This window comes from Mustela lutreola, chromosome 2 (genome assembly GCF_030435805.1).
Source record: "Mustela lutreola isolate mMusLut2 chromosome 2, mMusLut2.pri, whole genome shotgun sequence".
Classification (NCBI taxonomy): Eukaryota; Metazoa; Chordata; class Mammalia; order Carnivora; family Mustelidae; genus Mustela; species Mustela lutreola.
In genome coordinates this window covers 124,192,712-124,220,467 of record NC_081291.1, presented here as the reverse complement: position 1 = coordinate 124,220,467, position 27,756 = coordinate 124,192,712, and the positions used below count along the sequence as shown (strand labels likewise).

The window sequence follows — 27,756 nt, the reverse complement described above, 5'->3', positions numbered from 1 at the left end:
TGTAAGTTTCTTACAGTAGCTTGTACAACGATATACAATGAATACCATAAAACATCTACTGGAATCAGTTGATCTTTAGGAATAAGTTCTCAGGAAAAAAAGGAAGGAAAAACGAGCCAAGAACCTCAAAAACAGAATTGTGCAGACCGTGAAACTTGGTCTCTTACAATCAAGTTACTGCTCAAATTTGAGGCAATCTTACTTTTGTCTACTGGAGCAGCATCGTGGCACATCAGCAGGCAATGATGATGTTGAGAACAGCAGCAAAAACAAACGACTGTATGCTCATGAAGAACCCAAGCCTACAAAATGGATAGCTTTCCAATAAGTTTATACTTAAAAGACCCAAGATTTTAGGATAATAAAGCTCTGTATTTATAATCTTTTATATGTCCTATTGTGGCTATTATGCTTAAGTAAAACAGCTAAAGATAAAAAAAGAAAGAAAGAAAGAAAAGGTGACAATACCATCAAAAGGTAGCTGTCTACTCTGGCAGCTATACTGCAGAACTTCTTGACTATCTTTTAATCAGCTGGGGGGAAAACGTCAATAACTGTATGCAAATGAATAAATTGTCCATATCAAAATACAAAAGTACTATCAATAATCACCTCTGACTTTCAGATTTAAATTCAGTGCAATTGACAGATGCATCACTAAAGGAAAATGCAGCTTAACCTACTCAAAACATTTGTGTCTATTCCTGGGAGCACATTTAAAAATTATTGCACAGATTTTTAAATTTTTATTTATTTTTTTAAAACAATAACAGAGGTCAACCACAGGTATGGACCTCTAGCAATAAAAGCAGGATTTCAAGTGCCAGATACTCAGCATATTAGGTTTCCTACATAGGTCACAGGGTAATAGTTCTAAATATCTATAATGTGATCCAAAACCCTAAAAACAGCTGGCACAAAACCATCATGAATGACTGTCTCTCTGGATGGAAATTTTAAAAAATATTATTACAGTATCATAGTCCCCACTAACAACAACTGGGGTACATATAACAATGTATTGTGAAATTAAGTGTATTTATTCTCTTTACCAATAGCAAATGCTATCCTACCTTAGTAAAACCAAGACTTGCTTCAATCAATGCTGTTTTGTAAAAACAGCAAAACAACAAATGCTGAAAATCAAAGCTGCGTTACTTGGGTTAAATCGGGTTTCTATTTCAACTTAAAACACAGGTTAAAATTTTAGTAGTAAAGGCCTCAAAATAATTAGTGACAGAAATAGTGTTATAAATTTGCTAAGCTTAGTAATAACTCCTTAATTAAAATCTTTGAGATATAAATTTGACAACTATTCTCTTCAAAATGGACACTTGTGGATACTTCCATTAATCATGACAAACCTGTTAGTCATACATATAAACACAGCCCCGTGCTATCTATCATTTGCACATTCTGTGTATTTTAGCTTTTAGTTGCAATGAACACAAGAAGAGGTTTGCTCTGATACCTTATCTTTCAGAAAATACTTGATATTATAAACAGAGTAAAAGACATGATATAGTAGTGATTACTAAGAAAAAAAAATAGCAGCTTAAATCTATCCGTATTTGAAAAAAATGTAGTCACAAGTACCACGAACGCAGAATCAGAGCAGCAGGGAGCTTAGTGCAATTATACTTTTTTTTTTTTTTTAAATTCTGAATCACTGCTATTTAAAAACACCTTGAAGCAAGTCTTTTGTTTTAAAGATTGTTTTTAAACTAAGGTAGCAAACATTTTGCCATGTAATGGCAGTGTTATATGCCGTTATCTTGCTTTGTATAAAGAAAAACAACATGAGAGATTTTTAATACTGGAGTTTGGTTACATTACATATTTAAGCTTCTACATAGAATGATGGACACTTTGAGAAGCTAATCCTTATCCAGAAACATTTTAATCTCTTAAAAAACAAAGCAAAACAAACAAACAAACACAACAACAACAAAAAAAACCCCAAACCTACTTTGCTCCTTTTCACAATAGTGCACATTTTAACCATAATTTAGTTATGGCTACAAAACATCAGAAGATTTTTTTTTATGCATCTTCTCTATGGTATTAAAAAAAAATTGTGCCCTTCTAGTCTTTAATTGGCAGAAATATGTCCCAAAAAAGAAACTATTGCATTTAAGCCACATCACCAAAAAAGAACAAAAAAACAAAAACAAAAAAACAAAACAAAACAAAACAAAAAAAACAGAGCATAATATCCTTTCACTGATGTGTCTTACAGATTGACATGACCAAAGTCATCTATTTTCATTCAACTTCCAATTCCCCCTTCCACAACATGCACCAACTGAATATATGCTCTGGGAGCCATAAAATGTACCAAACATCTATCTCTTCAAAAGAATGCATTAAAATATTTTTAAGAATTTTTTGTTTAAAAGGTGAAAAAAATATAAACAAGAAACTGATTCACTCCCTTACTTCATGCATCCATAAACTAAACCAAAAACAAAGTTTAAAAGCAAGAACGAACTACTGCTGCAAGTTTTTGTTAAGTCCATTTTCTCTGTACATACAAACTGCTCAACTACTGAAGGGAAAAAAGAATATAATCCATGGTGTCTTCTGATTCAAAGGGGAGAAACAAGGCTGTCATTAGTATCCAAAAACTGGTACACATATGGGCTGCTTTTATAATGCATATTTCTCTCTCTCTTCTGTTTTTCATATCCAAAACTTCTAAATGCTATTTTAGGGGCACAGCAGATTAGATTCCAGCACTTGGTGAACAGAATTCACAAGCTGTGACAAAATTCTGTCATCTTCAGGGTGCAATTTTGTTTATATACACTGTATGTATATATTTCTTTTAGATTTGGCTGTAGTGGACTGGCCATGGTTCAAGTGGGACTATAGCAGTACATGGGTCAGGGACAGTCATTTTGGCTATGTACACATTCATAGTCGGTCCATGGCTTCCAACTAGTAGCGCTATTTCCGAAGGTCTAATACACAAACCTGTAAGAAATTAAAATAATCAAAAGTGTGTTAAGAATTTCATTGTACATTTTTAGTGTAATGTTTACCTCCTAGTTCATGAATCTGGTAAAGCAACATTAATCATGGGACTGGGCACTTAACGAACAGAAATCAGACAAATTGTCTAAGAGGTGGAGAAAACAACTACAGGCTAACACTATAGAGAAAGAACCATGGCTAAAATTTTGAAGATCTACTCTCTGTTAATTAAAAAACAGAAAAGAATATGCTCAAGATAGACCATTTCCTATCTTTTGGGCCTAAGTGAAAGAGATCTCAGATTATATTAAGCTATACCTTCAGAAAACAGCTAATGGCTAATAGCCTCTTCATTTTCCCTTTACTTTCAGAGCTTTGAAAGCCAAAACTAATATTTCTATTAAGAGCTGGCCAATGTCATCCTGAAAGTCTTTCAGTATCACACGTTCCTCAGTGCAGGACTCAACTGCCTCTACCGGCCCCCGCCCTGGGCCACCAACACTCTTCCGCAAGGAAGACAAGGTAGAGATAAGCATTAAAAATTCAAATGTCTCTCAGAGCGGTATTCTTCTACACTCAATTTCATCAACAAAGGTTTCCATTAAAAATAACCATCCATTTCTTGGTTATGAAGATACGCTTTTGGCAAACACAGCCTATATTTTATTCATATTATTTGAGTGAAATAAACAAAAATATACAACCTCCATTAAAAAAGATCAGTGCCATAAAATGTATTTTGAAAAGAAGACTTGTAGTCACGACCACAATAAGCCACATTTATTTACTATGCTTACACACCCACCCTTCTTGGAAACACTTCATTATACTTACTGAACCATCTGATGCACTGGCTCCAACTTTGTCTCCTGCTGCATTCCAGCAAACTTCAAAAATTCCACCTGTTCCCCTATAGCTGTGAACTAGAGCACCTGTCTAAAAAAATGAAAAAAAAATTCTTAAAAATGAGAACATATATTATTATAAATCCAAATTACTGAGGTAAAAATACTATTATGGCATTATTTCAAGCAATCAGATAGAATTTAGCTTTGACTCCAAAATAAATTTAAAGTTTTGAAATACTAGAAATGTGATGATCCTTCTATAAAATGATAACACCTGCCTGCTCTCAACAGATCAAACACACACAAGCGCGCACGTGCATGCGCCCTCCCCCCGCCGCCCGTTTCTCCAGTAGTGATAACCATTCTTAGCTATCTTTGGCCTCCTTGAGATACAGTTAACCATGGAGTAAACATTCAATGTATGACCTGTCATAAATAAACTGTTGTTGTTGAAGGGTGGTGCATAAGTATAGCTAACATGTAGAGACACAAAATGAAGTTCGAATTTCTTTGATAAAACATCCTAAAGAGAAAGTATAATAAACTAGTAAAGACAATTCCAGTGTAAGTCTGTTAAATTACTCTATCTGTATTTACTGAAAACCCCTAAGATAGAGGTGATTAAAAAGGGGGGGAAGGCGCCTCAGTGGCTCAGTGGATTAAAGCCTCTGCCTTCGGCTCAGGTCGTGATCCCAGGGTCCTGGGATGGAGCCCCGCATCAGGCTCTCTGCTCAGCAAGGGGCCCGCTTCCCCCTCTCTGCCTGCCCCTCTGCCTACTTGTGATCTCTGTCTGTCAAATAAATAAATAAAATCTTAAATAAATAAATAAATAAATAAGATCAAAATAATTCAGCCACCCACTGAATAATTAAACATAGTTAAAAAAAAAAAACATATATTTTCCTAGAAAACCAGTCATTAAACAGGGCAAAGATCAGAGACTCTGCTGTGAGAAACTGGAAAACAAAAAATATGCTTCCAGCTTTCTGTCTAGCAGAAGTATGTCTCAGCTTTATGAAAACCTAAAAAAGTAAAACTAGAGGTAGCAGATCTACCTAAAAACAACATGGCAGCAAGTCATGTACCTTGTAAATACCTCCTCACACAGCCAATCCTAATTTAATTATGTAGCCAGAAGTCTCTTTTCCCTTGCTTTCCTCTTCTAGAAACCACAGGTGCATTGCTACAGCTTATCACATCAGAAAGATTCAACTGTTTTCTTCCCCCTACCTAAATTTTTTTGCAATTTAAAAGATTAATGAAAGTGTGAGTCTAGTAGGTATTGAGTGTATTTCTATGGTTAATCAGGACAAAGGAGTGGCACCAACAAAATCTAAACTCAATGTATAGGAATTAAAATCTACAGGACAGTAAGCTTTGGTGCTTAAAAAAACCAACTTTCGGGCGCCTGGGTGGCTCAGTGGGTTAAGCCGCTGCCTTCGGCTCAGGTCATGATCTCAGGGTCCTGGGATCGAGGCCCGCATCGGGCTCTCTGCTCAGCAGGGAGCCTGCTTCCCTCTCTCTCTCTCTGCCTGCCTCTCCATCTACTTGTGATTTCTCTCTGTCAAGTAAATAAATAAAATCTTTAAAAAAAAAAAAAACAAAAAACAACTTTCTTTACAAAGCACTTAGCAATTTCTAAGCTCAGAGTAGGATATAATTGAACTAAATATCATGGTCAACAAACTAGAGCTGTAACATTAACGGAGACCAATGGATTAATACAACTGACCTGTGAAATGTATGGGTAACATATCATATGAGTGACAATCCAAACGAGGAAAGAAAAAAACTTGATTTATATTTGACAAAAAGACAGTGAGTGCACTAAAAATTCACTAGATATAAGTTTATTATTTTCAAACTTAAAAAAGTAAAATGATACTTTTTTTAAATAAATAAAATCTTAAAAAAAAACCTATGCTAACAATGCAGGTATATACAAATGTCTATCAATGCAGTATAAGAGAATCTATTAAAAAACCACAGTAAGAACATGGTATATGAAAGAAGTGGCATTATGAGACAGCAAAGGGGTAAACAGTGTTTAGATAACTGGCCAGCCATTAAAAAAATAAAAATTAGATCTCTACCTCAAATCATACATGTAAAAATTAATACCAAGGGGATTAAAAATATAAATTAAAAAATAAAACAGTGAGAGCATAAAAGTGACAGAATCTTAATACTTTTATTCACAAAAAATGTCAGAAAGTATAGAAGAGAAGTTAATTAAAATAGTTACTTGCAGGGGATCAGGAAGCAAATGAGAGCTCTAAGACTTCCCAGTGTATACCTTTTCAGTGTTTAGGGGAGACCATCTGAATGTGTAACTTAATTAAAAATGATATCCGAGGGGCGCCTGGGTGGCTCAGTGGGTTAAGCCACTGCCTTCGGCTCGGGTCATGATCTCAGGGTCCTGGGATCGAGTCCCATATCAGGCTCTCTGTTCAGCGGGGAGCCTGCTTCCCTCTCTCTGCCTGCCTCTCTACCTACTTGTGATCTCTCTCTATCAAATAAATAAATAAAATCTTAAAAAAAAATGATATCTGAAAATGATGATTTATGCACAATAGTCTGACCAAATATGATGATCAGCCACACAAAGAGAAAGATCTAGCTCACGGCAGTTGCATGCGGGTGTACTATGACCACCTAGGAAGTGGTCATTGATGGGGTGAAGGAGTCAAGCAACTGCTATTAAAGAAAACAGTACGTGGAGCATAAACACTAAAAAGGTGAGAAGATGAAATAAAATAACTAGCTGTTTTCCCCATTTTTAGGAAAGGCTCTCTCTACACAACTGTTCCTACAAGGGTAGTATAGTTTTAAGTCTATTCCTGATAAATCACTATTTAGCCACAAAATCTTGTCCTTTAGTACATTTTATTAACTGCTTGCTCATTTATAGCTCCTTTAAAGACAAGTTTTTTTTAAAAATAAAGAAACTACATCATTCATCTAAACATGTATCTTAAACTCTCACATTTCAGGTCAGCAAACTTTAAAAAACAAACAAACAAAAAAAAAAACAAGAACCTAAATTTATTTCTAAATTCTGGTCTACATTAGGAAAATATAACTTCAATTGGCTTCAGTCTTTATTTGGCTGTAAATTCAAAAAAAGTACTCACTCAAAAACTAAGGATTGAGTGATGTCATAAAAGGAATGACAAAAGAGAAAAAAGAATTTGTACAGGCAAGTGCTTCTTGTAACTATGAAAGCAGGTGATAATTAAAATAACTGAGACATACCTGTGTGTTCCAGATGTGCACACATTTGTCAAAAGAACCACTTGCCAGGTACCTGCCATCAGGACTAAAAGCCACACTGTACACAGGCTCTTGGTGTTTTGTCAAAGTATGGATGCAAATTCCTCGGTCTACGTCCCATAATCTAACAGTAGAATCGAAGGATGCACTGACCAAGGAGGAAACAAAATGACTTTATAAGTAATGGAATATTCCCAAGCCCCACCCCCAATCAATAATATTCAGCCATTTCTAGTAGCCAGCTACAAGTTCCTTATGAGATGCAGATTGGGATGTTAGGAAACAAGTGTTCTAGAAGCAAAACTATAGAGGAGATAAGGCAACTTAAGGGCATCTCCAAGCCTCCAAATTGAAAAAACAAAATGAGCCAATTTCACTGTATTCCTTAGCTCTTTTAATTCTTCTGTATTGACTGATCCATGGTTTTGAATAATGTACTGACTACATTTTTAATTTTATTTTAATGCTTAAGAAACTTTATTATACTATGCCTCAATTACTTGAGTTTAAATCAATATTTGATACAAGTAAATATTTGATAACTCAATATAAAAATCCATTATGCCCTGAAGTAAGAATAAAACTCCCAAGTTTAAATGCTCCCATCCAAAAAAATAATAATAATAATAATTTTTTTTTGAAGGATACACTCCCATTTCATGGAATCTTTCCTAACTCATATTTATTAGAAGCTTTTTATGTGGAAGATTCATAAAAGGAGAGTAAAACGTAAATATTACCTTGCTAACATAAGGTTGGCATTTGGATTATTTGTCCCTGGCCCTGTGGGACTCCATTTGATAGTATAAATTTCTTTATTATGTGCTTGCAAATCATGGACACAATTGTCTTGTTTCATACTCCATATCTGTGCAAAAAAGAAAAATGTACGCAATTATATTTTCCCATACAAAAGATACATTTAAAATACTATTGTGCCAATATAAAATATAAACAGTACAACCAGAATGATGATTAGAGATCAAGGGACTATTTGCAAAGAAATTAAAATGTAGAACTTGTTTAATAATTATCTCTCTTTTCAAAAATGACAAATTAGCTCTAAGTCCTTTCCAAATGTTCACTATTTTGAGGCTTCAAGATTGAATTAGCTGTAGTTCTAAGATTGGCTTTGAGAGCCTAAGATGGTACAAACTTCAACATTTATTAAGTCCCTTAGGTAATGATCCTAAGATATTTAAGGCATTAGTTTTAACACTGTCCCTTAAATAACAGATGTAGATTATAAATTCCTCTTAGGATTCAGAATGAGAAAGTATTTTGTAACAGAGAAGGGCAAATAGATGAGCAACTTGCAAATAATATATTCCTGTAAGAACACTAAAGCACAGGGAACAAAACCAAAACCAAAAAGGCAAATGGACTATATAAAATTAAAAAAGCTTCTGCACAGCAAAGGGACAATAAAGAGGCAACTTACAGAATGGGAGAAAACATATGCAAACCACGTATCTATAAATAAAGGGTTAATTCTGAAAATGTATGAGGAACTCTTATAATTCAACAGTAAAACCCCTAATAAACCAATTTGAAAACGGGCAAATGACTTGAACAGACCTTTCTTTCAAGAAGATATACAAATGGCCAGTAGGTATATGAAAAGACGTTCAATGTCACTAGACATGAGGTAAAGGCAAATCAAAACTACAATGAGGTATCATTTCACATCTATTAGGATGGCCATTATAACATAAAAAAGACAATAAATGTTGAGAAGGACGTGGATAAATTAGAGCACTTATACACTACTGGGGATGCAAAATGATAGCTACTATGAAAAACAGTATGGAGGATATTCAAAAAAATAGAAACAGAACTACCATATTATCCAGCAATCCCACTTCTGTGTATTTATCCAAAAGAACTGAAATCAGGGTCTTAAAAATGTATTTGCACTCCCCATTCACTGCAGCATTAGTCACAAAAGTTAAGATATGGAAACAACCCAAGTGTCCATCAATGGATGAATGAATAAAGAAAATACGGTATTACATATAATGGAGTGTTTATCATTCAGCCTTAACAAAAGGAATTCCTAACTATGCAACAACATGGATGAATTTTAAGGACAAATACTGCATGGCTCCGTTTATATAAGGTATCCAGAAGAGTCAAGCTCACAGAAGCCATGGGAAGACTGGCAGCTGCCAGAGGCTGAGGGGAAGAGGATTGGGGGAGAGCTAATCCACGTGTGTAAAATTTCAGCTCTATAGTCTATAGTATCATGCCCATAGATAACAATACTGTGCTGTACACTTAAAAAAATCGGATAAAAAAGGTGTTTTCTTACCATAATAAAAGTTTAGAAAATGACTCACAAAGAACAAACCATGAAAAATAACAAAGCAATAATTAAAGTTAAAACGATGAGTACAGAATAATTAGCCTTGCTTGAGCTGAAAACATATGTGTACAGAGGTTTAAAATTCGTATTATTACTGAGCAAAAATTAAGAGAAACCAACTCTGGTATCTGCGGCAAAATCATTCAATAAAGATAAATCTTGACAAACATAAACACACATCAACCCAACCGACAACAACCAAAAAAACTCCCACAAAAATTAGGTGTGTTTCACATGTCTGCCTGTAATGTATCTAATAAGACATAATGAAACAAACCCATAATGTTTTGGGATCCTATACATTTATAACTCCATGTAAATAAGCCCCCAAAATATGTTTCAAAACTCATTTCATTTGACCTTTCGACACCATCACCTCCCTTTGAAACATTCTTCCCTGAACACTCTCTTTCCATTGGTCATTCCTTCTCAGTTTCCTTTTGGAAGCTCGTTCTTCTTGAGCTGGTAACTGTTGGACGTTTCAGTTCTTTTGGATAAATACACAGAAGTGGGATTGCTGGATAATATGGTAGTTCTGTTTCTATTTTTTTGAATATCCTCCATACTGTTTTTTATGTTATAATGGCCATCCTAATAGATGTGAAATGATACCTCCAACTGTGAAGAGCAGGTTGTGTTCTACTACCATCTACGGCAATCTTAAGATTTTCTATTTCTAAGGTTCCCTTCTTTTCTTGCTCTGTCCTCTCTCCCTATACAGCTTCATCTAAGTCCATGGCTTTCAATGACCACCCACCTGCTGAGAAGTCCCAAATGTTTATGCCAAGGGTAGAGTTCTTCTTGGATCATCAAGCCCACCTAGCACCTCCATCTGCATTGTTCAGTTTTTGCAAGACCTTCCAACTCATGTTTCATGTGCTCAGAACCGCTCCACTACACAATATCTTATCGACCCATCTCGCTTCTGCTTTAAAATTCTGACCTTTGATTATTTTTAGGACAAAAAGCTAACACTTTCTAGCTCAAACTTAACCTAACTGCAACTCAGTAGACTCTCCAGCCACTGACCTTCTTTCATTTCCACATATGTGCCATACTCTGTTTCAAAAGGTTTTCATTTTATGACTGCAATGCACTTGCATGCAAAGAAAACTCAGGAACAACAGCAATAAGTAAAGTCTTTTTACTAGCAGTGCTCGCAAGGAAGCCCAGGCTTCAGAAAACTATATAACTAAGAACACAGTAGGTATTTAAGGAAAAAACGCCACCAGGTTACCAAGGTTTTATTTTTGTTCACAGGAGGAAAAGCAGTTTTCCCTCATGATTCCTCCATCTGTAAGGGTCAGCACATCTGCAGCCACTGGCATTGCAGAGTCAAGAATAAAATTATTTTCAGAAGAGTTACTATGTTGCAGGAAAGGGCTCAAAGCATCATTAATATTGGAGATTAGCATTAGGTTGTTCTTTATTTCAAAAATGCTTTTTTTTTTCTCTAAGTGTGATGTGCACAGGTGCAAGGTGTTAGTTTTGCTTTTAGTCACACTGACAAGAAAAACATAAATCCATGCTGAGTTGCTGCTGTTGGCATGTCAACGAGGCTCACTCACCAACTAAGCAATTCTCTGCTATAGATCAGCTTCTAGCAAGGATGATCTACATTCACACCACAAAATCAAATTTATACAATTCACAGAATTTCAGCAAAATCCACAAATGTTATAAAGACCTGTTACTTATTAGTCAAATTTTTACATGTGCAAATAAACTTTAATTGCACCAGTATATGATCTTCTAGAAGACAACTTAAGACAGGTTTCTTAGCACCACAATTCCTATCAAATAGTCTTATTTTTAAATAGAATTTATTTGTGTTTTTTAAACATTTGAAATACTTCACAAAATAAAATTTAAAAAAAATGATTAACTATTAAAAAGTATTAAAAAGTAAATCCTGACCTCCAGGGTTTAAGTGTTCGATGAACTCTAAGACAGACACTCTAAACAATCTAAAAATGGCCAGAGCAGCCATTCTTCGTGACTGCTGGGCAAATTACCTTCAAAGTCATGTCATCAGAACAGGAGGCCAGAAGATTGCCAGTTGGGTCCCATTTGATAGCATTCACTTCATTCTAAAAATAACAGGAAATATTCACATTTTCATTTTTAGACCTGATTACTCTTTGGATACTAAACACACACACACTTCAAAACCACTTTGTAATATTACTTATTCATCATCATCACTTTGGAGGGGGGGAGGCTACTCACCGTGTGTCCCTGGAATGTTTTAATAGGTCTGTCTTGTCCTAATTTACAGACATGAATGCACATATCTGTACTACAAGAAGCAAAGGTATTGTTGCTCTGCCAATCAACATCCAGTGCTGGTGCTGAAAAGGAGAAAGGGCCAGGTTTGTGTTCATTCCACATGTACTGGAATCTAGGAGTTTTAGTTTTGAACCATGCTTGGACATTAAGTATGGTAATAGGAACTTAAGCATTTTAGTTTATAATTTTTAAGTCAGTAATAGAACTTTGAAAAATGAACATATCTAAATACCACAATATTAAATTTCAGTTCAGTTGTCTCTATATGAGACACAGCCTAACAGAAAGTAACACAGGAGATTAGGGTTCCTAGAGCTTGCTCTGTAAGTTACTAGCACTGCATTCTTGGTATTGCATTTATAAACCTTTAAAAGTGATATTATACTTCCTTTTATTTCTAAAATTCTCTTGAGTGTTCCATGGACAAGGGGGCTTGGTTCTACCACCCCTAACTGTGGGGCCCCAAGCAAGTCATTTAACTTCTCATGCTATTTTCCTCATCTAAAAAAGGGGATAAAACTCTTAAGCTTAATACACAAGGATACTGTGAAGATCAAGTGAGATGATGTGTGTGAAACCGACTTTGTAAATTACAAGTTAGACAAATATTATGCTGAATAATTTCCAATCCACCCAACTTGATAATATTGCATATGATCGCAAATACATTTTCTTCTAAGTGATTCTTGTCAAATACCTCTTAAAACCTATATCACTGAATTTAAAAAGACATTCAAAAGCTGGCTAATTATTAATAGTTATTTTAGCTCTGATATGATTGGAGATTCTTTCTTTTCACTTCCCCCCTGCTGCAAGGTGCAAAAGTTCTCTGTAATTTTAATGCAGATTAACATAATGATATCAAGTAACAGGGTTAAGCGATAGGAGCACACACAAAAAACCAAGGGATTTAGGGCATTACCCAAGAGAAGTTTTTACATTTCATTTGGCTGGGGGTAAGGATCAAAAGATGACACAGGATCAAAAGAAGACCTATGAATGTGAACCTCATATAAAACTCAGATTTTACTGTTCTTATAATAAAGTTTTATTAAAACCTAAACAAGTTCATTTGGTTACATATTATCATGGCTGCCTTGCACTACAAGGGCAGACCACACTGGCTCCAACAGAGATTCTACAGCTTATAAAGCCTAAAAATGTTATGTTCTGCCCTTTACAGAACAAGTTTACCATTCAGAGCAAACACAGACAAGGAGAAAAACAGGAAGTTATAGTGAAGCTCTATATTCCCATTAGAGATACAAAGCATTTAATAAAGTAGGTCAGAACTTGTGTCTACGGGAAAGAGAAAAGAAACACACTTCCTGACTGTTATATATCTATGCATAATAGTAACTGCTATTTTTACTTTGAGCATATTACAAATAGGTATTCTGAGCACCATTAGACAAATAAGCCAAGCAAGCAGAGTGAAGAGCAGGTTGTGTTCTACTACCATCTAGGGCAATATGACTTCAGAGGGGTCTGTGCTCTCCCTCCTTTGCACACCCGGTCTACCTGTGCTGTGTCCAAGTCCCAATTTCTGAGTGTTTGGCTCTAAAGGGCTCCCATGGTAAACTTCTTCAGAAATGCCTTGTTCTGCTGCCTCCAACAGTGTCGTCCCCACCCCCGCCCACGATGGCTAGTACCCAATGTCTGGTGGTATGTAGTTGGGTTTGGGAGGGAAAAGGGGGAGACTCAAAAATCTAGCATGTGGTTCAAGATGAGAAAAACTTCGAGGTATACTAAACACTCCGAAGCCCTGCCTGGATCAGGCTGAGCGGGGCTCTCTTCCCCATCCTGATCCCTACAGTTCCTCCTTTGTTTCTCTTGAGAGTGCTTCCTTAACAAATCATGTCACTCAAATGCTTGGCTCAAGGACTGCTTCTGGGAGAATCCAACTTAAACCAGCCAGTAAACAAACACGCAGGCCGACTCTGATGAGCACTACGTATGAACTGCACTGCTGTCTGCACACATCACATCATCTCAGATGCACGTTTGTGGCTGTCCTGTTCATGGTCTGCTTGCCCTCAGGACCATTCTTGTCCACACTGTGCTCTGCACACAGTGGGTGGACTCTTGCAAATTATATATCCCAGGCTCCTGTGCCTACTGGTTTTCAGATGGATCCAGACAGTGGGAGACACTGTCAAGAGCCCAAGGTCAAAAGAAACAGAGAAGACAGGCAATTTTGCTCTCCTCTTTCTTTCAAGGCTGGGTGCCTGGCAACAGCTCCTCCAAATGCCTGTTCTTGCCAGGCAGTCTTGTTTCTCCAGTTCTAATTCCCACTGGGTAGTTGGATCCTGTCTTCTCTATAGTCTTAGGTTTTCTGCAGTTGTTACACTCTGGGTTACCTCATAGTCCTCTGGTTTTCACTCTTCTAACACCTCTGCAACTATTTCCTTGTACTAAATTCCCCTTCTTGGATTAGATTCTGTTTTCGTGACTGGAATCTGACTCAATGACTCAATACCTACTATATTTTCATTTTGACATTAAATACCATTACATAAGATATCATCTCAAAAATAATTTTAACAAAATGTTTCTTTGATAAATAATTGGTTCTAGTCTTAAGTGGTGGTGGTGGGGAACCTGAAAAATCTAATAAACTTAGAAAACAAAAGTATAATAAAATGCTACAAAGAATGCCAACAATCTGTCACAATGTATCAGGATGTTAATTTGACGCAGAGCTGTCTGCAAAAACATGAGATGGGAGGCTAAGAAAGTGGCACTTAAACAAATACACCATTAGGTACCGAACCAAACAAAAACCGTATGAGCACGTAAAGCTAACTGGGGGGAAGATGGGGAATGCTGCAACGTGAGTTGTAGGATTTATGCTTTGTGATACACCTGGCTCATAAAATACAGTGGTTACAAAACTGGTGTAATCTAAGAACACCTACCTCCTTTTTGTTTACTCCTAAAATAAAAGGAGTCTAGGTGATGCAAATTCTTTAGAAAAGGAATACATCTCTATGGGACGCCTGGTTGGCTCAGAACAAGGCTATTTTTTTAAAAAGATTTTATTTATTTTGACAGAGAGGGAGAGAAATCACAAGTAGGGAGAGAGGCAGGCAGAGAAGAGAAAGGAGGAAGCAGGCTCCCCGCGGAGCAGAGAGCCCGACGTGGGGCTTGATCCCAGGATCCTGGGATCATGACCTGAGCCAAAGGCAAAGGCTTTAACCCACTGAGCCACCCAGGCGCCCCAGAACAAGCCTCTTGATCTTGGGGTTCAAGCTCCATGATGGATGCAGAGATTACTTAATAAACTTAAAAAAAAGAAAGAAAAAAAGTAATGCATCTCTGGGGCGCCTGGGTGGCTCAGTGGGTTAAGCCGCTGCCTTCGGCTCAGGTCATGATCTCAGGGTCCTGGGATCGAGTCCCACATCGGGCCTCTCTGCTCAGCAAGGGGCCTGCTTCCCTTCCTCTCTCTCTGTGATCTCTTCCCTTCCTCTCTCCTACTGTGATCTCTCTCTGTCAAATAAATAAATAAAATCTTAAAAAAAAAAAAAAAAAAAAAAGAAAGTAATGCATCTCACAACAAAATGCACTTTTATGTAAGTGATATGTGAGAGGTGTGTTCGCTATTACTGATCTCATTTTATACATGATAAAAGAGACTAGGAAAAGTTAATTTGCGTAGGGCTACACGATCTTTTAAAATCTTGGAGCTAAGATCAAAATTTTTGTGTCCTGCAATTTTTGACGTATTTCTGTTACCTCCTTCATCCTTCATAGTTTAAAAAGGTAACAAGTGAACCGACCCTATGTAGTAAGGAGAGAAAGACATTTATTACTCATCTGCATTTTTTAAGAAACAGCTTTATTAAAATATAAATATATTATAAATATAAAATTCATCCATTTAAAGTATACAATCCAATGGGCTTGGGCATATTTTATTATAAAGTTTTAAATACTGTGGTCATATATAACCTGAAATGTCATTTTATTATGTGTATGATCAGTGGTATTATGTTCACAAGGCTGTGCAACCATCACTATTTTCCCACTTGTTCATCACCCCAAGCAGAAACTCTGTAGCCATTAAGCAATAATGCCCCATTTCCCCCTCCCCCCACTCCTGAGAACCTCTAATCTTTACTTTGTCTCTACGAATGTGTCTGTTCTAGATAGTTAATAAGTAAAATTGTACTATTCATCTCTTTGTGTCTGCTTTATTTCACTCAGCATAATGTGTCTAAAGAACATTTGCACAGACATTTCACTTAACATAATGCGTATAATGCACATAAATGTTGCAGCATATGTCAGAATTTCATTCCTCTTCATGGCTGAATAATCATTGTACGTGTAGACTACCTTTGGTTTATCCATCTGTCTGCTGATGGACACTGGCCTGTTTCCCCCTTTTGGCTACTGTAAATAATGTTCCTATGAACAATGACAAAGAATCTGTTCAAGTCCCTGCTTTCAAATCTTTTGGATATATACCTAGGTGTAGAATTGCTGGATGATGATATGGTAATTCTATGTTTAGCTTTTTGAGGAACTGTTCTGTTTCCCAGAGTGAGTGAGTGCACCAGTACACCTACTTGCGAAGTATAAGGGGAATAATTTCTCCAAATTCTCATGAATGTTATTAGTTCTTCTAAGCATACTAATGGGTATGAAATGGCCACTTACTGTAACTCAGCTGCAATCACGATTTATGCTTTATGCAAGAGAGTATATAGGAGACAATGGAGCATAGTAATTAAAATACGGTAATTTAAAAAGCATAACAGACTTCCATTTCTGGTCAAGATGGAGTAACAGGAACCAAATTTACCTCCTGCCCAAAACAACCAGAAAACTTACAAAATATATGAGAAACAATTTAAGACAGTAGACACCAGGCAATAAAAGACAGAGGTTCCTGAGAAAATGGGAACCAACCTTCTAACTACCCAAGCTTACTATCTGGGGGAAAAAAGTCCAGGTCTTGGCATAGGGAAGAAGAATCTCTCTAGGCAGAGATCAATGAATTTCCTGAAGAGACAAAGCTGAGAATCTACAGAGACCTAGGCAGCTGGAATTATCAGGACACATTACTGGAAAAGAGAGTGTTACACAACAGAGATGTCACTTAGTAGTAATCAGAAGTCAATTTATAGTACTAAATATCCATATTATAGAAAAGCAGAAAGGTCTAAATCAGTGACCTCAACTTCCACATCAAGCAAATAGAAAAAAAAAAAAAAAAAGCAAATTAGATTGACACTGAAAGCATGATACATAAAAGAACAAATAAATAATTTACAGAACTAATCAACAGTAATATAACTCCTGATCTTTGAGGGAAAGTATTGCTTTTTCTTTTCTTTGAAACAGAGTTGACACAGAGGGATGCTGTTAAAACAATGCAAAGGTGAGCCAGAGACTTTAAGGTAGCATTCGTAAATACCTGATAAACTTGTATCCAGCATACAAGAACAACTCCCAACACTCAGTAGAAGAAAACAATAAATTAAAGATCCAAAGATCTGATCAGATACTTCACCAAGTAAGATCTCTATATGGTAAATAGCACATGACAGGATGCTCAACATCGCTGGTCATTAGGAAATGCAAATTAAACCACAATGGGATACCAATATCCACTTATTAGAGTGGCTCCAATTAATGACACTGACCGCTTATCAAGTGCTGACAAGGATATGGAGGGACTAGAATATCCATTGCTGGTGAAAATGTAGGCTTTGGAAAACCAGTTCAGCAGTTTATTAACGTTAAACATATATTTCCCATACAATGTAGGTATTCTATTCTTAGACATTTGCAGAGGACAAATGAAAGCACAAGTCTACACAAAGACTTGTACATGAACAATGACAGCAGTTTTATTTACAATAGCCCCCCAAACTGGAAACAACCCAAATTTGCTTCAACAGGGGAATGGATAAACAAACTGGTGTATCAACATGACAAATAACTATTTATCAATTAAAGCAAATGCAAAACAATTTTTCAGAGTGCAAGAAGCCAGACCAAAAAAAGGCTGATTCCATTCACATGATGTAAACTAATTCCTAGTGTGGAAAGACCATGGGTCTAGGGAAGAAGGGGGAGATCACGAAGGGGCAGGAGGAAACTTCTGAAGTTCACAGGTATATTCATCGTCTGAAGTGTGGTGACAGTTTCCATGGTATGTACATGTCAAAATATATCAACTTGTACAATTTAAGTATGTATAGCCCATTTTATGATAATTAGACCTCAATAAAGCTGTTTAAAAAAAACAAAAAGCATGGCAATAAAGAATATCCTGAGTAAAAAGCTTACTTATAAAATGACTTTAATACCACTGACCTCATCAAGTTGCAGTCAGGACTAAATGGGATCCTGTATACAAAGAGCACCATCTCTAACACAAAGGTGGTTTACGTTTTATAGTCGTTAGTAACAATACCAGATGCTTAATTTATTTCAAATTTGCATTACTCCTAACAGTTAGGAGAAATTTTTGAATAGAAGAGCCAGTGACCTAAGAGGACTAGAAACAAAGGTGGAAGTAAAACAGGTAAACAAAAACTGATGTGTAAACACCTATTATTGTGATAGGCTTTAATGAAGCTGAACTGTTTAACATGATGGTTGCACACTTATGTTACCCAAACAATGCATAGTGGTCACTTCGTACCTTATTCGGCTTGTTTAGTCACACTATTCAGAAAAAAGACAAAAAGCCAGAATGTCAGAAGCTGTTTCAGTTTTAAAGGTGATGCTGTGCCACTGGCTATGTGTGAAAAGGATGTTACCAATAATGTGAAAATAACCAGTTAAATTTCATCAGCCTTGTTATCAACTCTTTCCAACTATAACGAAACCTTTAAAGCAGCAGTGAACTCAGGCAGTCCTACTGCTCTAACTTAGCTGACTCCTGAGTGGCACAGGGGTTCAGGCCCTTCCACATGCAGCCAAAATTCCGCAGTGAATTGTTTATTCCCCCCAAAACTTAACTACTAATAGCTTATTGTTGACTGGAAGCCTTACCATGAACAGAAACAGTCAATTAACATATATTTTGTATGTTATATGAATTTTATACTGTACTCCTATAATAAAGCGATAGAAAATTAATAAAAAAGAAAATAAATTTATGGTATTACAGTTGTATTTATTGGAAAAAATTAAGCCACATATGTAAGTGGACCCACACAGTTCTAACCTGTGTTGTTCAAGGGTCAATTGTAGTTATCAGGCATCTTGTTCTAGTTTAATAATGATCATCAGGAAAACTTCCTGAGAACAGCATGGAGAGCAGGTACTAAAATCCAGCTGTCCCTACTCATCAGGTTGTATACCCTGGCGCATGCATGGTTCTATACCAAGAAGCACACTATTAGGAGGTGGGCTGAATTTTTGTATTTAAGTATCAAATTATCTTTTAAAAGAGAAACCCATTTAAGGCACCAAAGTTCCAACAATGCTGGGCAAGTCTAATTTTTAATTTCAGGTACATAGGAGGACTGACTTAGAAACATGAGTCCAAAATGAGAAACACCACCACCTAAACTCGTATGAGTTTATAAAGTTTATACAGTATTTCCATATATACATTATTTAGTTTTATCCTCATAACAAATAGGCATAATCATTATCCTTCATTTATAGATAGAGGAAATGAGGCTCAGAGAGGTTAAATGACTTGCTCCGTCTAAAAGGTTGTTAAGTGGGATGGAATTGCTATTCAAACTTAGACCTCCTGATTCAGGGATCTACATTCTTACCATTAGATAATACCAACCTAATTGCACTAGGCTGCAAATGATTTTTTAATGGTACATTTCACAGAAAACGTTTGATGAGCCCCTGACAATTAACAATCTGAAAGTCATGGAACATCAACTCCTCAAAGGACTAGTAACAAGACTGATATTTGATATTTCAAGATTTTATATGAATTATGGCTTTTAAAAGTTTAATTAGAAAAACAGAAGAAAGCCCCCGTTCTCATATAAATTGTGAAGATTTACCTGAATGAAAGGGAAACTGTTGCTTGGCTTCACCAGTATGTGCATCCCAAATAATTGTAGTCTGAGATTGAAAAGAAAAACATATTAAGAGGTTAAAAGAAGCTCATGAGGGGTCCTGGGTGGCTCAGTGGTTTAAGCCTCTGCCTTCGGCTCGGGTCATGATCTCAGGGTCCTGGGATCGAGTCCCGCATCGGGCTCTCTGCTCAGCGGGGAGCCTGCTTCCCTCTCTCTCTCTCTGTCTCTCTCTCTGCCTGCCTCTCCGTCTACTTATGATTTCTCTCTGTCAAATAAATAAATAAAATCTTAAAAAAAAAAAAAAAAAAAAAGCTCATCATAGGTGCATAAATTAGATGCCTAACTATGCTAAAGCAATAGGAAATGTCAGGGTGAATTTAACTTTAAACATTTACTCTATCCCCAATAGTACAGCGAGGTTATACTCCATTCTTAGGAAAATGACTATTAAGTTGTTGCATTTTTTCCCCTGGTGATTTTTCATCAGTCAACTTCCTTCAACTTCCTTCAACAACTATTATTAGTTGTCTATGGAACACCAGACATATTACACTGCTTAAGAAACTCAACTGCAGAGGTGCCTGAGTGGCTCAGTGGGTTAAGCTTCTACCTTCGACTCAGGTCATGATCTCAGGGTTCTGGGGAGCCTGCTTTCCCCTCCCTCTCTGCCTGCCTACTTGTGATCTCTGTCAAATAAATAAATAAAATCTTAAATAAAAAAAAAAAGAAAAAGAAACTCAATTCCAATAATGTATTTAATGCAATTTTTTTAAAGCTTTTTAACTATTAGGAGGCAAATTCTTGGATAATAAAGTCATCAACCAATTTTCAATACTAAAGATTTTTAAAGCTCACATTTACATATACGGGCAGCTTGAATTTTGACAGTATTTAAGATAATGTCTTGTATATTATATCCAAGAACAACCCATAAATCTGCATGGATATATTCACAATTCCTTTAAACACCCTCCCACCACTAGTTTTGTAATTTTTAGGATGTAAAGTATTATACAGTGACAGTGGTTATTAATAGGACTTTTCCCTCCTATTCCTGGACTCCTTTATTTTTCTTCCTTTTTCTTCCTCTCCGATTTCATTTTTGAAAACTCACTCAGTTAACAAGCACACAAGCATACACTTTCCTGGATTAAAATTGTCTTATACCTGTATTAATTTTGGGAGCTAAGACAGAGGGGATGACCTAAGAAAACAAAAAGCAAGAAGGCCTTATTTTCAATCCACCCCTATTTCCAGGTCTAGCTGGGTAGAAAAAGCTGCAATGACCCTGCATTTTTCACATTTTCAATTAAGCAGCAGGAGTTCGGCTAACTGACCAGCTCGAAGATTTCTCAAGGAATCACTCCAGAGCCATTTTCATGGCTGAGATAAACTAGAAGCTAGGGAAAGGAAGCAGAATATGGGAGGTATGACATCCATTATATGAGCAAAGATGAGTGGTCACAAAGATAAAAGATAAATGGCACTGTGATGAGTAAACTGAAGAAGCAGCTGACAGAAAAGCTAAGAGTATTTCTACTATCATCATGAATTCATACCTGAATTTCCCATATACGAATGTTTTCTTGCTTATATGAGCCGCAGAAGAAAACATTACTTTCAGTCATACTCTAACACACTAACCTTTATAAACTCAGTTTAAAGTTCTTTTACCTTGTCTACTCCAGCACTTAGGATGAAATTTCCTTTCTTATTCCACTTCAGTGCGAATATAGGGCCTTTATGCTGCCCCAAGGTGCTAGCAAGGTTACCTAATATTCAAAAAGAAAAACATTAAAAATTCTTCAAGCTTTATAACTTCAATCAACAAAAAACATATAAAAAGAAAAATGCTTTACTTACCATCTTTAGTCCATATTCTGGCAAATCCATCATATGAACCAGTGGCTAGAAGTGTACCTTCACTCTGTCAGAGAAACACACTTCCTTCAATTATATAATTCAGAAAGGGCATTTCATTGTTATTTGACTATTTCATGTTTAAACCCTTAGAAGAGTAGATCTTGACATTCTCTGCTTCAAAATCTGGGAATGGTATCAAAGACCTACAAAACACCCTTCCCTGCTATGAAGCTAAAATTTAATCAGCATGTAGTCAGTGTGGGAGCCTTATATCCAAGTCTCAAAAATGGCAGGAACTATTTTGGAGCAAGACCACCACCACCCTTACACACATGCAAAGGTCTATGGTATTCTCAGAGATGCACATGACTCAAGATGGGAGTAGGGGGTCAACTAGGAAGGACACCCAACAAATCATAATCTTATAATGACTAAAAAGAATAAAAAGCAAAACTGGCTAAAACATTTTGTTATGATTAGAAAATTTTATATGGTCCTCCCTTTAAATCTTTTACTGTCTCAATGAAGCTCGTGTGTGAGCCAAATAATATTGCCGTTTCAGATGATCAGATATTTAAATATCATTGAATGTTTCTTTCCTTGGTTAATTCTTTCTCAATATGAAATCCATACCAATTAAAAAAAAAAAAAAACCCAGAAAAGAGTGTAGGCTGACTTTATAGTTAATGAAGTGAGTACAACTGCCTGGAACTACTTTACTGCTAGGAGAAATCCATACCAATTTCTCTAATCTTATATTCCCTTACTGTGCCTAGCCTGGATGAATGGTACAACAGAAGGACAGATCTATGGAAGTGCAAGTTACAGAGTGTGTTAAAGAGACTACTGCTAGGATTAGTAAACACTACTGAAGACACAGAAAGAAATCACGCCTTAGTGCTTTTTGTGATGCTTTTTGGAAAGGAAACTGAAAACAAGACTGCCCCCTTTCAAACCTCTCAAGCCATTTAGCTGTGCAGGTAAATGAAAAACAGATGCTGGTACAAGGGGTTATAGACTCAGTCCTGACAGAATCTGGTTCTATCTGAGGAAGAAGGAGCCACGCTGAAACCAACAATAGATAATTTCCCGTCGCAGCACAGTAGGAAAAGAATAAAGATCAGATATCTCCTAGGCTCTTGCTTTGGTCATGGAAAAGAATCATTAATCAAGGATAATGTTTTCCCTTTTTAGTGGAAGATTCAAGTTCATAGTGAATAATCTATGTTTGAAAAGTCCACACTTCTTAAAACTGTAACTTGCAGTTGAGAATCACCAAGCTCAACAAACAAACATTTGTAAACATCCTTTTCAGTGTAACCTGTAAATCTCATTAAGTTAACATACGGTCTCTCAACCAAACAGCATAGATCAAGGCCTTAGACTTAAGAATTTAATAAGGTCCCATTAAGAAGATAATTCTTAGTCCTGACCCTACAACCAAACAATAGATATTGTGGGTGTGCTAAACCTCTTTCTCATTTTTGTAATTGTTATTTTCATTGGAGGGAAAGAGTGAATACACTGCTGGAAATTTTGTGAGGGGAACACTAAAAAAAAAAAAAAAAACACCTATTTGTTTTAGAAGAAATTTCATAGACACTGAGAAATTCAGCTAGACATATCATTTTTTAAAGACAGATCTCATTCACTGGAAAGAGACTTGGAAGATCCTTTGGAAAGCTGCACAGAAGTTATTGAAAAGAGGCCAGAGGAGGAAAGAGTGTTCACTTGCTGAGGAAAGAATGGTGAATCCTATGAAATGCTTGGGAACGCTGAAATCGTCTAAGATGCTTCTTAAACTTCACAAAGAGCAGGTAAAAAATGGATACAAAGTCACAAGGAAGGAAAAAGGCAACATGGAATAAAGGAAAAGATATGAGACCTTTAAAAATGCTAATTTTCCACAAATTAATCACGGGAATGGAAACAAACTAAGCTGCTTATCACGTACTTGAAACTGAAAAGGTGAAGCTTTATAAAGATCAAGGAGCTCAAACCTGATAAGTAAGAACAGTTAAGTTGTCTCTGGAAGATGTAGAATGACAAAGAGAAGTAGGAGATTCCTACGGCTACAACAGAGCTTGGAAGTCATCTAGACTAATGGTCCCTAAAAGGTAGTCAGCAGTGAAGTTCTCATCAGTCCATACAAGATAAGAAAACAAGAACATGCTTTTATTATGGAGATTTCTCCTACCCACCCCAGCAAAGGACTTAGTATGTGCCTTTCATCTATTACCTCATTTATGCAAGTACCATTATAACACCTGTCCTTTACACTGAAGACAAAGCAGAGAGTGGGCAACCACCAGATGGACAAAGGTTCAACTGCTGGAGGGCCAGACTTTGTTTTTAACACCACATTTGAGAATGGCCAGTCCTATTTCATTGTTCTTATTAGTGAAACTCAAAAGCAGCTCAAAAAATGGACAAACCCTCCTATCAGTCTGAGATTCAGAGAAGTGATGCAGATTAGGAACTACATTCACCATGGATAATACAGTGATACTCACATTCCAATCTAGGGATGTCACATCCTTGTTGCTTGGGACATCTTGCCCTCCTTCTCGTATACAATGTCTAAGTACTAACTGCGTGGAGCCACTAGTGCTATTTTCACTAAGATTCCATATTCTTGCTGTTGAGTCTCCAGACCTATAAAGTATGCAACATATTTTAAATCCTCACGATATTCTCAAGGATCCCAGAATCAAAGTGACATATTACATACTATTATTAATAAGGCAAATAAAAACTAGACTCTCAGAGAACTCCATTTCCAGTATTTTCCTTAGTCTCTATTATGGGGGCCCTAGGCGCTTCTGAAGAATTAAGTTTACTTAAACCTTCTAAGATTATGGGTCACCTACGTGGCGCAGTCAGTTAAGCAACTGACTCTTGGTTTCGGCTCAGGTCACCATCTCATGGGTCATGAGATCAAGCCCTGTGTTGGATCTATGCTCAGCACTGCATCTGTGTGAGATTCTCCCCACTCTCTCTGCCCCTCCCCCTCCCACTTGTGCTCGCTCTGTGTCTAAAATAAATGAATCTTAAAAAAATAACTTCTAAGATTGTGTTATGAAGAATAAAGATCTACAGAGGAAAAAGGACCACAAAGCAGCAAAAACCTGAAATGTAAGTAATGCTTTTATAAAATCTGTAATAGTTCAGTATGATATTTTTATAAAAAATACATTCTAGTTTCACTTTGAGAAACATACCCCGATGCCAAGAGATCACTAACGGGGTTCCAGGCACAGATGAAAACTTCAGATTCATGGCCCCGTAACACAACTGCTTTATTAGGAGGGATTTCAACATCCCCATCCACTTCCATCATATCAGTATGATTATCTGTGTCATGAGAAACAAGTAGAAAATGCCAGTTAGGTAATATTACAACATCGGGGGGGGGTAATTCTTAATCAGCAAATACCTCCTTTATAATATACAGTGCAACTTATTTTTTTTTAACTATGTCAGGTAATGGTGAAAATAACTGTACATGAGAAATAAATTCCCATCTTTAGTTTAGTACGACCCTACTATTTTTAAAAGATGTACCTGAGTATGTGTTTGGGTGGTGGGAGGCAGTGAGAAAGACCACAAAAAGGTTAGAGCCAAACAAGGCTAAAACTGATAAAATGATCTGAATCAAATATAATCCATGTCAACACTGTTCTGACTTTCTGCCAGTAGGGGTTGCTGATATCATTCATATAACATGAGAGTTGCCTTTATATCACCATGTCAGAGTTTTACTGTGTTAATGACTAGTATTACAAATTTTCCTTAGAAATCAAAGACAAACAATAAAACTTATCTAACAGTAGAAAATGTTTCTAAAAATGTAAAGAAAATAGAATCCATGAAAGTAAGTCTAGCATTTTTTTTTGGGGGGGGGGGAGCTTCAGGAATAAAAATCTGAATTGTGATACAAGTTAGGGAAACAAGTTGGCATAAATGAAACAGATGATGTTACTTCAGTCTGGAAGAGGAGACATCCACATAAAGAAAAATACTTTTTCTGCAAAGGCATTTTTAGAAATTCTTATTTCAGCTCACTTGCTATAGTATGTGCTCCGTTCTCCTCCCCATTTGCTGTGTTTTCTCCATTTTTTGCAGACCCCTGCTGGTTTGTGGCGGCTGTGGAGGTGGCGGCAGCTGCCGCTTGCTGCTGTGCGAGCTTATCCCTGTAAGCTTGCTGTCTTGTCTGTACTACATCAGGCATTACGGCGTCTATCAGGGACAGAGACTCTATTGGCCGACCATCAAACAAGGTACCATCCTGGATGTGGAAAATTTGGAGAAAAGAACCGTGAAAGAGAACACATTTAGAATGAAGCAACTGTAGGTGCCTCGTTAGCGCAGTAGGTAGCGCGTCAGTCTCATAGAATGAAGCAACTGTGAAGAGCTGTTTCAATTTTCCTCCTCCTACCTAGGTCATACTGTGAAATATTGCACAGAGAAAGTTAAAATATTCAAAGTAGTAATAAAACGTAGGCCCAGGTTATAAAAAGTTTATTAATTAGATTCCACAATTCTTCCAGGGAAAAGCAATGACCAATATGAAAGAGTTCATACAATGGTAGGAGGCTTGGTGCCACATTAGAATAAATACCTCTTTACAACTAAAAACTTTTAAAACAGCTTTGTTGGACTCAAAAGTTTGTGATTTCATTCAAATACTGAAACAAGAAACAGACTTCAGATATCCTGCCATACAATCATCTCATTTTACTAATGCTGAGACAGAAGCACAATCAGGTTTAAAGACTTGCAGAAGTCACACAGCCCCAGTCAATGGCAATGAGGATCTCCTAATTGACGCTATTCCTAGCGTGACCTGAGGACCGAAAGCACTGCCATCACAGCCTGTAGCTTGTTGTAAATGGACAGTCAAACCTACGGAATGGAAATCTCTGAAGGGCTCAAGAATCCGTGTTTTAACAAGCTCTCCAGGGTAGTCGTACGCACACTACACTTAAAAAGTACCATCGTAACTCTGAGACTGGTGCTCTTTAATTTTATGGGGTAGCTGTAATTTTCCAAAGCTCCTCTCATTGGTATTAGGAAGCTCACAATTAATAAAAAGTTCTCCAGGAGGCACAAGGAGACAGAACAAGTCAGAAATAGAAACTGGAATATGAGCTAGGAATATGCATTTGTAAGGCCTGATTCATGATAAGCTGGTGGACAACCTACAGTGGGGTGATGGGGTGCTCTGATTTACAAAACCTGGCACCTCTCTCTGAGCTCCACGTGTTATAAATCCTGACCATATATGAAAATTTTTAGCTAGACCAGGGTTTGCAAACTTATTCTGTGAAAGGCCAAACAGTAAATATCTTAGGTTTTGCAGAGCATAAGGTCTCTATCACAACTATTCAACTCTGCCACTGCAGCACCCAAGAAGCCAAAACAATTCATGTAAGTGAATAAGCGTGGCTGTATTCCAATGTAAAAACAGGCAAGCAGGCAGGATTTGGCTCATGGGTCATAGTTGGCTGACACCTGAATTTATCTATACATGGATCTTATTAGATAGGCAAAAATATCAAGAGTTGGCTTTAATTATAAACTGCCTTCCAAAATCAGGTCTAACCAAATAACCTGAGGTTTTATAATTTTTCAGACCATCAATTATGTTCTCAGTATTGTTGTCTTAAAGAAACACAAAGCACAATGTTATTGTTTTATAGAAAATTATTTCTTATTATTTACTTATGAAACCCTAGAAAGGGAAATAAACTAGAACTAATGGTTCTTACAGTTCGAAGCCAACAGGCCTTGCCCGTTCAACCTGATTGTGACTTAAGGAACACCACTCTTCGATTCTGTTAACCTAGTGAAGCTGAAGTCAGATAATGAATGAACAAACAAGAGAGCAGATTTAAGGACAAATTTAAGAGTTTGTATTGAAATAAATTTTCCTTACCTCATTAATACTAACTTCTGCCTCTACATACTGTAGACCTTTCTGGATGATAGAAATCAATGCAGCAGGTGGGACAAGGGCACCATTTATGTTAGACTGACTGATATGGCTTTCTATACCAAAGGTAAACGCTGAATGAGAAAATCCTAAAAGCAAAGAAAAGGTATAAGAATTTATTTTCCTAGTGACAACATG

The 27,756-nt window shown here is 36.6% G+C and overlaps 1 protein-coding gene across 10 annotated transcripts in view; it reads right to left on the bottom strand.

Moving 5' to 3' along the window:
* Positions 1-251: 251 nt before the first annotated feature.
* Positions 252-27,756, bottom strand: part of TBL1XR1 (TBL1X/Y related 1) — a 171,505-nt gene continuing 144,000 nt past the window's right edge. For all 10 annotated transcript variants that reach the window (XM_059163427.1, XM_059163434.1, XM_059163432.1 and 7 more), the window contains 13 exons: positions 27,562-27,707; positions 25,689-25,911; positions 24,845-24,977; positions 24,137-24,278; positions 21,624-21,687; positions 21,435-21,532; positions 19,746-19,806; positions 11,692-11,813; positions 11,478-11,552; positions 7,838-7,965; positions 7,080-7,245; positions 3,811-3,912; positions 252-2,976 (listed from right to left, as the gene is read on the bottom strand). In XM_059163427.1, coding sequence (XP_059019410.1) covers positions 2,950-2,976; positions 3,811-3,912; positions 7,080-7,245; positions 7,838-7,965; positions 11,478-11,552; positions 11,692-11,813; positions 19,746-19,806; positions 21,435-21,532; positions 21,624-21,687; positions 24,137-24,278; positions 24,845-24,977; positions 25,689-25,911; positions 27,562-27,707 — 1,487 coding nt within the window. In that variant the 3' untranslated portion in view covers positions 252-2,949. The remainder of the gene's footprint in view (positions 2,977-3,810; positions 3,913-7,079; positions 7,246-7,837; positions 7,966-11,477; positions 11,553-11,691; positions 11,814-19,745; positions 19,807-21,434; positions 21,533-21,623; positions 21,688-24,136; positions 24,279-24,844; positions 24,978-25,688; positions 25,912-27,561; positions 27,708-27,756) is intronic.